Here is a 16,185-nt window from a genome sequence, read left to right as displayed (position 1 = left end):
GTATCAAAATTCAGGGCCTCGATTTAGTCTTTGTTTGCGAGAATCAAAATCCATCATAGTCGCTGCACTTACTGTATGGTATAATGAGAGAATCTTACAAGAATCATTACGAGAATCGATTCTGTGATTTTTGTCGAAATCTAGGCCCTGAAATTTAACCATGATCTTATTTATGAGACTAAGGATATAATGCATCAAAATTGCAAAACCATTTAAGCTATCAATCTGGTGAAACGTAAATATTGACCTAAAGTTGCATTTACTCCAGTATATTTGCTATCAATGTACGGGTCCTTCAAATTTACCTTCATGACCATTTTTGTTGGTTTCTTGTTTTCAGACACTCTCCCAGCAAGTAGAAGGCACAAAAGCAGTTGAGCCTCCAAGACCAGCGGAAGCACCAGTCAAGAAGACTGAAAGCAAAGTCACACGTAAATTAAGATCTCGACAGAAGAAAAATAAGGCTGATTATTAGTGTTGCTCCTCCAACATTGGCAGAGATCTTGTATCCAATATATCACAACATGTGTGCTGCTGTAAAATTCATTCTTGGCAAATTAATCCTAATGATATTGCTACTAGCAATTGCAAGAGTGCATATAAAGATCTGGTAAACAATGGCTATGCATATTATTTACTTGAGATAATATACTTTTTTGTCATAAGTGGGCTATTAATTAACTGATTCAACAAATGTAACCCTTATGTGTATTCCCTGGTCACTCTATCTAAACAGAAATGGGCCAAGACCATAAATTGGAATGGTAATAGCCACTCCTGGCCAGATTCACAGAGCTAATCCCAGGCACATGCCTGTGTAAATCAAATGTCACTTAACCAGCGCCTGTATCCAATGTTCTAAAAATCTCTGATTCTCTGTATAATACAACATGACTGGTCAGTGATCATTGGCCTTGTATGCCAAGAGGGCTGTTAATTGGTCAGTGTAAGGAGATTTGTGGTAAGCCATATCACAGCAGTATACTCCTCTATAATTAAGCAGATTTTTTTCTCTGTTTAGATAGAGTGGGTGGAGTACACTTGTTGTCATTGCTAAGTACTTTTTCATAGGAATGGTTTATTAACTATCCCAGGCCCTCAAATTATTTTGAGCCCAGGATCTAGATACATGGCTTCTGCTTTGATTATCTATTACCATTACCTAGTTCACAAGTTATGAATTACTTGTATTACCTAGTTTGCATAATACAATGTGGGAGGAAAGGTTGAAACATTGATGTCAATACAATAATCATGTTTTTGAAATCCAACTGTGAATTATGATCAAGTATTAGAATAATTGGATGCAAGTTATGTTATTGTGGAATATTTATTTTAACTAAATATGACGCTTGCTCATTAAAGTAGTCAATGTGTAATTTGATGTAGATGGAAAAAATGCTTTGGTATTAATTGAAAGCAAAGGCATTTTTCTGAAGTCACTAGAAAGATTATTCATAATGTGCTTGAATATTTGTGACACAATCTGCTCCATTGGGCCAAAGGAGGCATTTTTTGAAAAATTGAGTTACTATAATTACTGCCTTATACAAACATTAGGCTATCATCATATACAAAATGTACTGAAAACACCAAAGGTCTAGCATACTTGATTCTAAAGTTTTGTGATGTGTATTTTGTTATCTTTTTACTCCATATTTTTGCCATAATTTCAAATTTGCCGCCTTTGGCCCCCATGGACCAGATTGTGTCACATATTTGATTGTGTACATGATTCTTAGTTGGTCACTGGTCAGAAATGGTACCATTTAGCCAGGACAACAATAGAACTGGACTTGAGCATAAAAACTGCCTATTTTGAAGAAGTGTCACCAAAACAGTCAAGTTACATAGTTTTATCATACTGTGCCATTATATTAAAACATGTATGTCTAATTACGTAGTGGGTAGGGATGTTAGAATATCCTCCCTCCTTCGGGAGGGTGTGATTGACAGGAGCTTGTTTTTAGCATCACTTTAGAAGTGAAATTTATCAGAATAGTACAAAACATTCTTTCTTTCCCATGTAGCTTACTTTTTTCTAAAGCTTAATATCCAAAATCAAGATAAATTGTAAGAGAATGTACATAAAAGTTCATCTATGTAAATACAATTCTGTAAATATCTTATTTTTCCATGCTTATGAAGTTGAGTTTCACAACTTTGTTCAACCCTCATAGTTAATAAAAAAAAAAAATTTCTTACTTGATATTACAGAGAAAACATAATTTTCAAATAAGTAATTAATAAAGTTCTATGTACCACATACATTAGGGATGATAGGAAATATAAATTTATTGTGTTTTTTCCCTATAGTCTGTATGCCTTCCCCAATGCAGTAATTTAGATATTGTTTTTTATTGTATTTCTAATCATAATGATGATAAGTACATAAAAGTATACTTTTTCAGAAAGGATATGATGTAAAACATCCAACTAGGATAACAGAATCTTGCAAACACTTTGAGAAAATCAGAAAATTTGATTTAACTTAAATGCCTCGAGGAAGGCATTGAGGTAATTTAAAGATGCATATTATTTATTTTAGTAGGGTGAATTCATTTGTATATATTCCTAACCAGTTATTGCCATAATTTTGATTGGTATGTCTGCAACCTGTAATCAATATCTATTATTTTATTTTGCATGTGTTTTGTTCTCGTTACATTCTATTTAGTTATTTAGGTTAGAGAATTTCCTTTTTACATTGAAATTTAGGATAAATGTGACCTGCTCCCACAGAACGAGTGTAAAGTTGCAGAGTTGATGTTCTTTGTTTGATCCGCACCGGTACAAGTCAGTAGTATATCCTTATAAATGCCTATTCTTATAAATGGCTTGCACAGGTGCATGTCAAACAAAAAAACATCAACTCAGCAGCCAAGAGGTCACAAAACTACCAACTTGCGACTTTACGCTCATTCAGTGGGAGCAGGTCACATATGAGTAGTTTTGTTGAACCCTTATGTGAAACAGTTATAGATAGTGCTTTTCACAAAGTGCTGTCAGTGTATAATTCATTGGCTGCAGTTTCAAATTGTGAGTGCTCACCCACATGTTCACACACTGCATGAAACAGCTGTCTCAATGAGTTGATGACACTGACTACACTTGGCCAAAAGCACTATAGATGTGTTAGTAGTATTAGACCATAATAATCTTATATACACTATGCAAAGATTCAAAAGTTATTGTTACTAGGCCTTATGTTAGCCTATAAATGGGCAATACACAATATTAATTAGGTGCGAGTTGAAATCTTTGACTTCTTACACATCTTGTAAAAATGAACAAAGATCTATCTATATTTGAAGTTGAACGCTTTTGGAACCAATTTTTCATTGTTTGGTACATATAAAGGAAACTTTTGGTACAGGCCACCTTGTGTACTTGAGCCATGTACATAATGTGTAAATACAGTTTTGATTAGTAAAACAATCAATGTATCACAGCAAATTTAACCAAAACTTGTAAATATGATAATCATTCTGTACATTCACTATATAATCAAAGGATGAATATAATAAACAAAGGTCCACTTGCTACTACTTGGGAATTGTTTCTATTTATTTTTTCCACTAAAAGGGGGCTTTTGGAAACTTGGAATGTGAATATAAAATAAATGTTCAACTTTTAACAGCATAGAAAATTAAAAAAAAACCAGCAACATATACCATAAGTTGCTCATTGGGAAAATTGGCTCCTGATAGGCATGCTGGGATAGAAATTGGAGCAAGGCTGCCAGTGCAGGTGCAGAACGAGAATTTGTCTCTGTTAAATTCATGTTAAAATTATGCATGAATTCTTGCAATTGAGCAGGGGATCACACAGCATATCAGTTATTTAAGTGATTCAGCATGATAAGTGAGCGAAAGACATCAACAGTGCTGTGCTTCAAGAGAATTTGTGCATTTAACAAAAGACAAACCGATATACAGTATTCTCCTAACTTGTGGCATGCATGTCTTCCAGAGCAGTTGTTGAAACATTAGTATTAATTAAATGATTTAACAACTTTCATAGAAATTGTTGAATCATTTAATATAATACAATGTTTCAGCAAGTGACACCTCATCATTGTCCTGGGTAGGATGGTGGGATGCTGATGGAAGGGATGTGTTGATGAACTTGATTTTAATAATTGCATTGATTTTTCAAAGTAAATCCCATTCTTATTACAATACCTTAACAGCACCCTTATTTGGTGGGAAAAGGTTGTTGAACTTCAAAATTGCTCTGACTTGGTGAAAAACACTAGCAATGCGTTCCTCTAGTCATAAGGATTCAGAAATTAGTTGTCTTGCCATGATAAATCAGAAAAATAGAAGTTTGCGCGAAGTGCTGTGTTACCTCCAGCGTAACACATCAATATCACAATAATACCCATGGAGTCCGTTGAGTTTTATCAAGTCAATTTGACCTTTACAATAATTGTGTTACCTGGATAAGAAAGCACCATAGATTATTTTCCAATTTTCTGTAACAAGATTGGATCTCTGACGTCACAATGTTACTCTTTTCGACTTTTTCTCATAACCGTACATCGTAGATTCTTTATCCTTATTGCCAGAGGTTAATGATGGTTTGAGTTTTGAACAGGTCTGAGTAATTTTGAAAGTGCAGTGTCCTTTTCCCACTGAAATGGGGGTACAGTTAAAACACCTCCATAGGCTAGCCTAGATCTGCCAAATATGGCAACTTTAACATGATTTGCACAATTGTAGTGCATGTGAACTGAAATCTATTGCACTAAAATAGGTCATACAAAGAAATTAACAAACATGGTAGCCGAAGCAAATAGCAAATTTGGCTAAACCAGAAAGTTATTTGAAACCCCATTTCTTTTCAATTTTACCTCATTTTAGGTAGTTACCAAAAGTGTTCACAACCTTTTCACAATTGAGTGGGACGGTCCATAGGGAGGGCATATAATATAGACCCCTATCGAATACCACATCACTCGTTCTCATTTTTTTTTAATTGCCCACCAAGAGGACTCCATGATAATCTATATAAATAAAAGGAAGTAGCCAAATCTTGTCCAGAAGCAGGCCCCCGAGATGCTTTCACTATCAGCTCTGATTTATTTGTACATTGATCTGGTACATATTGTTGGATAGGCTTTTACGACGGGAATTCATAATATAACAATTAGTGGGTTTTTAGCGGGTTCGTCGTCGGACAAGTTTAGAACTGTCAAGCTTTCGTCAGGAGTAGCTCTGACTTCTTCAGGACAAAGTACCTAAGAATGAGACATGTAGACTGCCCCTTGTCTACTGATGATTCTGAAAAGAGCCGTTCACTGAAGACTGCCCCTTGTCAACAGAGAACAAGCAGATCTCGCCTATCTGCTAATATAAAGGTTTTGGTGGCTCTGAAAAGAGCCGTTCACTAAAGACTGCCCCTTGTCTACAGAGAACAAGCAGATCTCGCCTATCTACTAATATAATATCGGGTACATATTGCCATTAAACCATCTGACATTCATTTTTGCAAAATTATTCAATCACTATGGAAATAACAAAAAAATGGTCGGTTGCTAGGCCGTTGAGGTCAATAACCTTATAGGTCAGGTCATGACAGCAAACGCGTCAAATGCAAGCGGTGTCTAACACGCGCGGTAAGTAGCGAGTTAGGCACCTGCGCGTACACGGCACCATGGTTTCACGTGCATTGCGGCGCATGGTATGGACGCACCTATTGTTGGCTTCAAGCGCGTAGGCCTACGTATGTGTATGTGACTGACTGCTTCTCTGAAACAGTGTCGGATCCAGGAATTTGGGAAGGGGGTACACTCGAAGTTTTTGCCGCCACCTTTTTGAATGGCCACGAAGCACCATTGTGTCGCGCGCCGTGCAGCCGGCTATGTTCCCCTGCAAAGCGCGGGTCTCCCGCTAGTACTACAATAAAACAGGTGATGGGTATGAATGGTTGTGGAACTAGAGAAATGTCCCTCTCGACACATAGCTGTGACTTCAATTGTTATACTGTTCCAGTTGGTTTATTCAATAGTAGGGTCTACCTGACATTTTACATCTTTTTTATAAAAATATCGCAGGAAACTACCAAATTTGTAAAGAATTGTTTATCATCAGGTTTGTCGAGTGGAAGTTGAAAACTTGTTGGGTCTGACAAATATATATAACATTTAATTCCTGATTTTTCACATTTAAAACCAGTACTAAGTTAATTTAACACACAGTAGAGACAATTTCCACATTGGTTGCTGAATTCACCTGGAATAGTTTGGCTGAAATTTGGTATTCAAAGGTCAAAAGAATTATTATTAGCCCTGGGGGAGGTAAAATTGGGGAGGGGCAACAATATTTTGCCATGCCAAAATGAGGGGGGGAAGCAATATCTGGCACATATTTACAGAGCACCTTTTAAACAGAAAAAAAGACTACAGAAATCTGCAAAAATCTTTGCTCGCTACATACATCTAGAATATACCAATTGAAGTTTGCAAATTGGGAACCTAAAAATTTGATATGTTCAAATTAAACAGCATTTATGGTTTGCCAATTGGGAACCTAAAAATTTGATATGTTCAAAGGAGGGGCAAAGAATTTTTGGCAGGCCAAGGGGGGGGGGGTGCAAGCAATTTTCGGCAGGCAGAGGGCAAGCAACTTGTGGCAGTTTGAAAATGTTACCCCTGGGGTGATCATAATTATTGCACAGCCTCTTAATGGATGAAATCAAACTGGACTGCCGGTTCTGCCCACGTTCCATTGCTTAGAACAATACAAAACCTGATGGAACCTGTGATCAACCGCTGGTCTAGTTTTGATTTCATACCTAATCAAACACACCAACAAATAAAGAGGAAAATGAACCAATCACATTTTTGAGAAGTGCATAAAAGTTCCATCAACTTTTACAGCACAATTTATTTTCTCCATTATTATAGTTGTCATGGCAACAACACTTTCATAAAATATTTAAATCTACAATAACCTACAACTGGGCCCATACAGTATCTTAATCTGTATGGAGATTTAAGAATCCATATGTTCATATAGTTGCTGACATAACAATATTGTTGTCTGGGTGAACCCTACACTAAATTTGTACAACAAAAACAGAAAAACTTTGTCCCTGACAGCATAATATATTTCCACTTGGATAGAATTTTACAAAGTGGTTTGTTGGAAGGAGTTGAACAAGTATGTCAAAATGTGTGCACATTCTTTACAGAGCGCAAAAGTAAATTGGGATGTCTTAACATTCCTCTAAATACATGTAGCATCTAAGTTTTTTGATGTTACAGTAATACATCACAGTGCAACAAAATTGTAGAGCGTTATGAAGAGTCTATATCTGTGATATTTTGCCTCACTCTAAAATTCAGGGAGGGGGAGGAAAGGCAATTTTGACATTTTTGAAAGAGTGTACACCTGCTTGACCCAGCTCAAATGGCAAACCTAAATGCAATAGAATACAAGACATGATCATGATATTATTACTTTTTTTTTAAAGCAAGCAAGGCAGTCAGATTGGGAATAATGTGCAAGCATCCCAACCAAGCAGTCAATACTAGGATAGCCATATAATATCAGCTATCTATATGTGACCCGATCCAGTCCACCCAGGCTAAAGTCATATTTTGTCAAAATTATTATCAGATTCATATTAAGTACCAAACCCCATGTTTATAACTGATTTCGTTGCAAAGTTACAACATTTAGAAAGATTTTGCAACATAGTCTAACTATGACTAACTATACCCCCAACCCATTCCTGGCTATTAGCTGTTACATATTTGCAGACATTAGCCAGATCGGGTCACATATCAGAAATTTGTTACAATTTGCCCACAAGCATTCATTTGCAAGTGCTGCAGCACAGGGAGCTGCCTCAAATTCAGAGTAATTTCTTTTTCTTGAAATCATGATAACAAGTCTGAAACATACCTTTACTATGATATTAATGTTGCCCCAATTTATTTGACCTTGTTAAAGTCCTGAATTAGGCAATCCATGCAAATTCATTCATCCATGGAACAATTAGGCCAAACATTTTAATAGGATCACTGAATGGGCCTTTAGCACATGTGATTTATTACAGCAACTTCTAAAACAAACAATGATTATGATAGCACTATTCATGATATCCTTATTCTCTCAGGACAAAGAATCATCTAGTGGTACCACAAAAGGGATCACTATTCATGAATTTATGGTGGAGGGTCTATCCTTAGCACTCAGCATCTTCCCCCTATACCAAGCTATGCTACATAAAAGCCAGGCTGTTCTCAAACCAATAACAACAACCTTGCAGCAGAGGGAATACCTGCCACATAATACTGGGATACTTTTACAATGCTGCAAGTCACTCCTTACAATGAATCACACTTGCAGCAAGCAAATACAGGCATATTGGGCTAGATTCCAGTTAAAATACATATACCCCCTATGGAAGACATGACCTTAGTGCTGTAATCGATAAGCTTTCTGGGTATCGATATGTCGGGAGGCAAACATCCGACATGTCGATACTATTATCGATACTCACGCTGTTTGAAACACGGATTTGAGTTTACCAATTTTATTATCAGTAAGTTCCAGAAACAAGTTAACAACAAGTGTATTGAAGCCTAACAGCTAAAACTACATGGATCATGCATCAAACAAACGAAAGTGGTATTGCAAATCCGCAATTTTACATGACTTTGGCAATGTGTGCCATGTCGTTTGTGTATCGATACTGACATTGAGTGTTTCGACATGTCGGAAGTCTATGTATTTTCCGACTATCGATACTTACGACAATCGATTACAGCACTACATGACCTTAATCTCCCCCTGTGTAGATTTCAAATAGAGTTACTCATTCAGGTTATCCATTTACAATTCACACTCCCTGTGTGGGAGATTAAGGTGTTGCATTCCATAGGGTTTGTATGAATTTCACATGGAATAGCCCATTCACAAACCATGGCTTCTAACTTCATAATCCCGAGGCTTGTTTCCAGGCCTCGAAATAAGCCAGAATTTCTGAGAGCCATTTGGGCCCTCGATCTAAAATGTTTGAGGGCCCTCACACGTTTTTGGGCCCAAATTTGGGGCATTGGTTTTAACCTACTTGTATGAACCCCACAAATAAGTGAGAAAAATGGTAAATTTTTTGAGCCTTGCTTACAAAGCCTTGCAACAGAGCTTGCAATAATATTGATTCCTGTGGATACATTTTCCATTTGTGCATCTTCACCTTGAGGCATTACACTGCCTTGATGCAGGAGGAAACATGCATTCCATGTGTTATACCAGATATATTAGATTATAAGAGCTTGGACATTGTGCACACACAGCTATGGGAAATTTTGCCCTATTGGTTTGCCTTGTATGGCAACCAATAAAGCAGCAAAATCTTAGAGCATGCATGTTACACAGTCTATGTAGCATTTTGGTGCATGTTTACAGAAATAATGTACATGTTAATGAAACAGTACATAAAAATAGCAAAGAAAGTACATCCCAGAAATTTCAGTTTCCTGAGCAGATGACAAAACAATGGGAGGTACAGTCATTTCCCCCTTCATGGGCAACATGGTGGAGTCCAAGCTCTTGAGGTCTAGTTAATACCATTCTGAAACTGCAAATAGGTTTAGTAACCTGTCAAATCAAGGGAGTCTGCATATGGTATTCCACTTGGCTATGCATTCCATTTATATAGCTACAGTGGAAACTCGTTAATACAAGCTCTGATAATACAAAAAACCTGATAAGACAAGCTTGATTTTCAGGTCCCTGGCACTGAATCCATATGTAATATGTGATGGATAAGACAAAATCCTGATAAGACAAACTAACTTTTGTGGCCCCACAAATTTCGTATTAAAGAGTTTCCACTGTATCTGGTACTGTGATGCCCAATTTAAGATGCTAGTTCTAAAAGGAAGTTAAGTCACATTGATGGCAAAGCAGATTGCTATGTCCATGTAGTTTCAATGCAAGGTGGTGGTTATATCCATGCCGTTTCAATGCTCTATCACATTGTTTAACTATGAAACTTGCACAGATTGTGTAGATGACTCCCTTGTTGCAGAAACAAACAAACTGCATTTTCATGATTTTGTGACTTCACTCCCTTCTAGAACTAGCGTCTTCATTATTTCTATAATCGTATACAGTACATCTTACATAAGACTTGCTAATATATTACAGTGTCTATCGTTTGAGGCAAGTACCAGGAACTCAGAAAATGCATTGATTTTAGGATTTTATTCCTAAGTAACATCATTCACCGTCAAGGTGGCATGTTAAACAAACAACTGGATGCTAATGAGTGTACCCATTCACAGGTGCATGCACTTAACTTTCCACCTAATATTATGCATAATTTTAAAATTGTCAAAATAAAACCTTAATATTGCAAATAATAACTATAGCTTTGCATTAAAAATTGCCATCTTGGCTTACATAATATACCTGGACACTGAACTGACAAGTCATCTTATAATGCATCTATTTTTAACAATTTTTCTTTTTGTTTAAAAAAACAACATCATACACTGGCCAAATATTTTAATTGATAAGCTTCAAGTGAGTATGCAAAAATGACCCAACACAAGTAAGTGAGATTCCTGTCAGAAATGTGAAAATGGAAGGGTTTTGTATCACCAACTTTGAAGTATGTGTCGATAGGGCGCTACATGCATAAACCTTTGTAATGCTCAAGAGTGACAATCCAATGGTATACAAATATCAACTGTCTATGAGTGTGATGGTCAAAATATAATCACGAGGTGAAAGATGGATTGTTCCATTCCACAAGCCGGAACGGCAAGTGGAATGGAACAATACATCTTTCACAGAGTGATTATATTTCGACCATTACACAAATTTAAGACAGTTAATATTATTTGTTTTATATCACTCATGCATAAATTCTATTACTAAAATACTATTTAAGGTAGGAAATACATTTTTTCATCAACATAACACCATGTTTTGCCGTGATATACTTCACATTTTGGGGTCCACCCCATAACTAAATCGGCGAGTCCAAGAGTCAGCGGCTTGGCGCACTACGGCAGAGCACTATGATGGTAAAGACTATCACACAGAGAGGGTGATGATAAAAATGATAAATGGTAATCAACCAATGAACTGTCTAGAATTTATGTATGAGTGATATAAAATGGATTGACCATAGCATTGCACATTGGGCTATTTGGAGTCCAGATTCTTTAACTTTGACACTGTATAGCAACTAATAAATACGGTTGGGAGATGCTGCAAAAAATGTTTCCAATGAAGAAAATGAAAACTGTGAATGCCAAAAATATGAAAATGTGTATGTATGTGTTGTGTTCATACTACTTTCAATCATCAGCCACTTTTAAAATACAATGCAATGGACTTCTAGGTAGTGCTATCAAAATGTGGCAGGATTTTGTATATACCAATATTATTCATTTTATCCAACTCCAACTGTTAAGCACCCCATTTACTCACATTGGGTCACATATTGTTCCAAATTAAATTTGAACTATTGAATAATTTGAACACCATGTTGTTCCTTATAAAGGCAACACATCATTTCTCTTTATAACCAAGTCAAAACAATACAATTCAACCAGATATTACTAGGACAAGGGCAAAATCAGTTTTCGAGATCAAATTTAGCATACAAATTTTCAAACAGCAATTTGAAGCAAAATAATTTTGAAAACAGTTTTTTAATTTTAGCAGGTCAGGTGATTAAAATGTGGATCCTCAACTGCATTTAAACAACAATCATTCTGGCATAATTGACATTTATAAACTAAATTTCAGATATCATGGGAGTCTGTAGTTTCTTTCATTTTTGGACACATTCGGGTACAGTCTGTCCACTTAGAAGTACAAACCAAATCTGTGGCATCGGGGGTCGATGCTTTGCGTCACACGCGAGCGCGACGCCACGCGTAAAGAGCGTGGTGCACAAATCGCGCAACAGTTGGCGCACAATAGAAGCATTGCACTGAAATAATTATTCTCATACCTCCAGTTTCCGAGGTCTATTTACTTTGTACTTCAATGTGGACAGACTATAGTTCCCCTCACGGAGGTATATAGCAAGTGAAATTCTTTTCATCTGAGTGGGCAGCTCTATTGTTGTTACCCATGCAGTTGAAAAGATCTTTTACCTGCCTGGCTTCCCCTCCCAAATGTGACCAAAAATATCTTCTACTGACAACTGAATTTGTTTCCAAAATGTTTCTCATAATTGACACTACTGAATTTGGCAAAACAGCGCAAATGTGTCTCTGTCCTAGCCCTAGTTAAATTCCAGATTTGCATATAACACACACCATGATACTATAATATCTTTCTTATCATTATCTCATTCAGGTACCTACTATAGCATTTCTGCAAACCATATCATACTTGTACTTGTAGTAGCAATGAGTGACACAATTTGCTAGCCATCAAACGCTAGTACCGATTGGTTGAAATTTGACTTCTAGTCTACATATTACTTTTCCAATCAAGAGGCGAATGTAGACACGTCATATTACACTCATCACTGCCCATTAGGTGTGATATGGTCATGAGAAATGCTACAACTCAATCAGTAGCAGCACCATGGGGGTGGGGATTTTACTCCAAATTTTGGATTTCCCTCAAAGTAAACTTCACAGACCTCAACTGAAATTCACTTTTCACCCCCATGCCCCAATTCTTGTACCAACAATGAACTCAATAAAAATGTTTCATCTTTTAAGGATACTTATACCTTGAATTACACAAAAACACCTGACAAACAGTCACCAATATTCACACACAGACTGACTGTCAACATTCCATTTCATGGTCCACACATAAGAAAACACAAATTTAACACAAGAAAATTATGCAATACAATAATTGTCAATTAAAATGTCTGTCAAAAAAGCTCTTTGCAATATGAAAGCTATGAATCCTTGCTTCAGTAAATATTTTGCACCTATATGATGTAATTTATGCATTTATTACTTCTTCATTTTTTGTAACAATTTTCCTGTCATTTGCAAGAAAATATATTCAATAATATACATGTACCATATTCAACCCAATTAATGCCTTAGGTGCATAAGTAAGTCATCTGAAGAGGGTGCTTAAATAAATACCATATTTTGAAAGTCGAACTGCACATTTTGTATTAAGAACAATGTTGTAGTTTAAGATAAAGGACAAAACCCATAAAACAAATGTCACAGCTATTGCAACTCTATGTCAAGATGATTTTGATGTGATGAGTTTTTTACCCCCTTTTCACACTAAAAGTAAAAGTGCTTTAAATGGGGGAGTGGGGGGTGCTTAAACAAATCCCTTTTCACACTAAAAGTGCTTTGAATGGGGTGCTTAAACAAATTAGAAGTAAAAAAGTTCACAGGGGTGCTGATTAGGTTGAATATGGTACACAAAGAATGACCCAACAGAAGAAAATTCTGAAAGTATAGGAGCAGAAAATTGAATGCTATAAATATGTGGAATTGTATATGAAAGCAAGATTTACAATAGCATAAATGTCAAACTGGCATGTACCAAGAGCATATTACAGCTCCAGTAATTCAGATCAAACACCACAGCATGATTATATTCTGAAGCATATTGTATTCATGACCAAAACATATGTATACAAACAATATCAAATCACATGCATTCAAAACTTATTGATGGAATTATTTGACTGTTTAAACTAAACACATCAAAAGAAATAAGTCCCCCTCTGAAAATTTTGTCATAACATAGTAAAGTAAAACTTTGTACCATTAAAACTTACTTAGAAATAATTATATGATTGTTTACTAAGTGTTTTGTGAAAATGAAAGATGTTCATGACTTCATGGTTGAATGAACCCAAATTGAAGACAAAAACTGCCCTTTCCAAAAATCACAAAGTAGGCCTATGCTTGTTAACAGCAAGGCATATTGGGACAATGAATGGAACTGGCCATCTTACAACTCACTGTGCTGAACTCTGCACCAAGGGGATTTGCATGGCTGAATGATCAAGAATCGATACACATTACAGTAACTGTTCACTTGGTGAGGATTTTAAACTGCACTCAAACACATAGGGTTTTCCATTAGTAACAAGCCATGAATCAACTTTTGTGACAAGCATAGGCCTACTTTGTGACTTTTGAAAAGGGCAGTTTTTGCCTTCAATTTAGGCTCATTCAGCCCTGAAGTCATGGAAATCTCTTATTTTCACACAGCACTTAGTAAACAGTCATATAATTATTTCAAAGTTAGTTTTATTGGTACAAAACGAAACCTTACAATGTTATGACGACATGTTCAGAGGGGGACTTATTTCTTTTGATGTGTTTAGTTAAAAATTGTGACTAAATTTGACTTTCATCTCTTAATTAATTTAGTTGTGGGTATTTACACAGCACATGCATGACTTCACATTCAGAAGAGCCAATTACATTGAAACATATCTGTACCAGTCACTGGTCATGGTTGGTAGAATATTTAATGAATGATCATCCCCACATAGTTGAAATGAGTCATTGTAATCAAAAACCCATGATATAACTCTACCTGTTGAATTCAATCAGAACGGTTGGCTGGTACATACAGTATGTATATTAGTTTTTCTTCATTACATCTTAATCACCTGCTTCAAGTATAATAGCAACAAATACAATCCCCCAGATCCATACCACTTTCATCACTTGTATGGGGTCATTACATCTTTATATGTAACCAGTATGGGGAACAGCAATGAGATCTTGGTTTGCTGTGCAAATTAGCTCATCTGACCCATATAAAACCAAAATGCTTTCAAAATTTTATTACACATAGTTCCAACATTCCAACAGGTGTATGAGCTCACAATTAACCAAACAAGGGCATCACATACATATTGACAAACTGCAATAGCAGATGGGTTTGACAATGGATGGAAAAAAAAGAGGGAAAATGTTACTCCTCAAATACAGGAGGTATTGGAAATGCTATTTTCCATGAGAAATTGACTAATCTTCCCAGGAATTGATCTGGTGGTGTTTTTTATCAGGCCTGAATTTGACAGTCCCACAATATGGGCAGCATTTTACAAGCTAATATGTTTCCTTGTCCAAACTTGTATCTGTCTGTGCAGCTATCAAATCCAATTCAAATACCCAACAAAACATTCCTTAGATAACGATCAGTGCAGCAGAACTTTCTGGATACAATCGTGTATACTGCTGCCCGTGTAAGTTTCTTGTCTGGGTGGGTACATAGTTGACACCTACAGTAAGTCAATCTGCTATGATGAATACAATGGCAAAAAATGATCATACACTTGGGAAGAATGAATTAAATATACTCTGTTCCTCCTTGTGGTGGAAACTGTCATCTCTATAATAAACATGGGAATTAAACAGTGTGCACATCATTTGATTATTAGTATATAAGGCATCCGGTGCAGAATGGTATACTCTATTTGAAGCCCACACATCCCTTCAGGAAGATTTTGCAAATTACAAATTTTAGCCATTCCAAGAGCCAAATTGTGAAATCCAAAATTGATCAGTTTTCAGCTGGATTTTCAACTTAAAATGTTTAAAAAAATGAGAGCAGTGGCATCTTCCATAGAGGGATGTGGATATCAAATACAATAGCCCAGGGAGTTTGATTTGACTTGGGACTAGAAAATGTAAAAGAGAGCATCCCTTTGTGTATTTATATTCTTATAATACATATATAATGGGGAGATATACCTTGATTATGACCTCTAATACCCTTGCAGCATATTATATTACTACATATACTACTAGAATCCTCATTAAAGCCGATAGGTGTAGAAATGTTGACACATAGTGACACAGTATGGTGAATTGATTATCCAACATCCCTGATTACAAGAGGTAACAAGATTTGACAACAACATGGAGTAAATAGCCGTAAGTAGAAACAGTAGAAAATATGTGCATGAATGGAGAAAGGTAGGTGGCCCAGTGCAATGCTCTTGATTTCTATCAAATTTAATGAAATTTATTTAGTGATAAACTTAATTCCACTAGGCATTAATCTCATTTGTATGTCATCTGTACAATGCATGGGTTCTGGTGTTTGCATTCACTGGTTCCTTAGCTGTAACTTTGGCCTCATATCTCTTCTTACTGACCATAGATGTAGATAAGTTGAGAGATTAGTGGAATTTGCTGCATTGTAATCTTCATAATTCTATACTGCATGGCTGTCTGCTAGGCAAAAA

General features: G+C 36.1%; 1 protein-coding gene and 1 long non-coding RNA gene across 2 annotated transcripts in view; one reads left to right on the top strand and one right to left on the bottom strand.

Annotated features, from left to right (window-relative positions):
- Positions 1-3,608, top strand: part of LOC140149101 (uncharacterized) — a 41,908-nt gene extending 38,300 nt beyond the window's left edge. Inside the window, 1 exon segment of the mRNA XM_072171268.1 lies at positions 341-3,608. Within this exon segment, the coding sequence (XP_072027369.1) occupies positions 341-475 (135 nt within the window). The 3' untranslated portion in view covers positions 476-3,608.
- A 3,231-nt stretch (positions 3,609-6,839) lies between these two features.
- On the bottom strand, positions 6,840-13,774 carry LOC140149085 (uncharacterized). The gene is made up of 2 exons (XR_011858555.1): positions 8,793-13,774; positions 6,840-8,428 (listed from the first exon to the last, which is right to left on the bottom strand). It is a non-coding gene; the product is annotated as an uncharacterized lncRNA (long non-coding RNA).
- Positions 13,775-16,185: the final 2,411 nt, after the last annotated feature.

This window comes from Amphiura filiformis, chromosome 3, assembly GCF_039555335.1.
Source record: "Amphiura filiformis chromosome 3, Afil_fr2py, whole genome shotgun sequence".
NCBI lineage: Eukaryota > Metazoa > Echinodermata > Ophiuroidea > Amphilepidida > Amphiuridae > Amphiura > Amphiura filiformis.
This window is presented reverse-complemented; position numbering and strand designations above follow the sequence as displayed.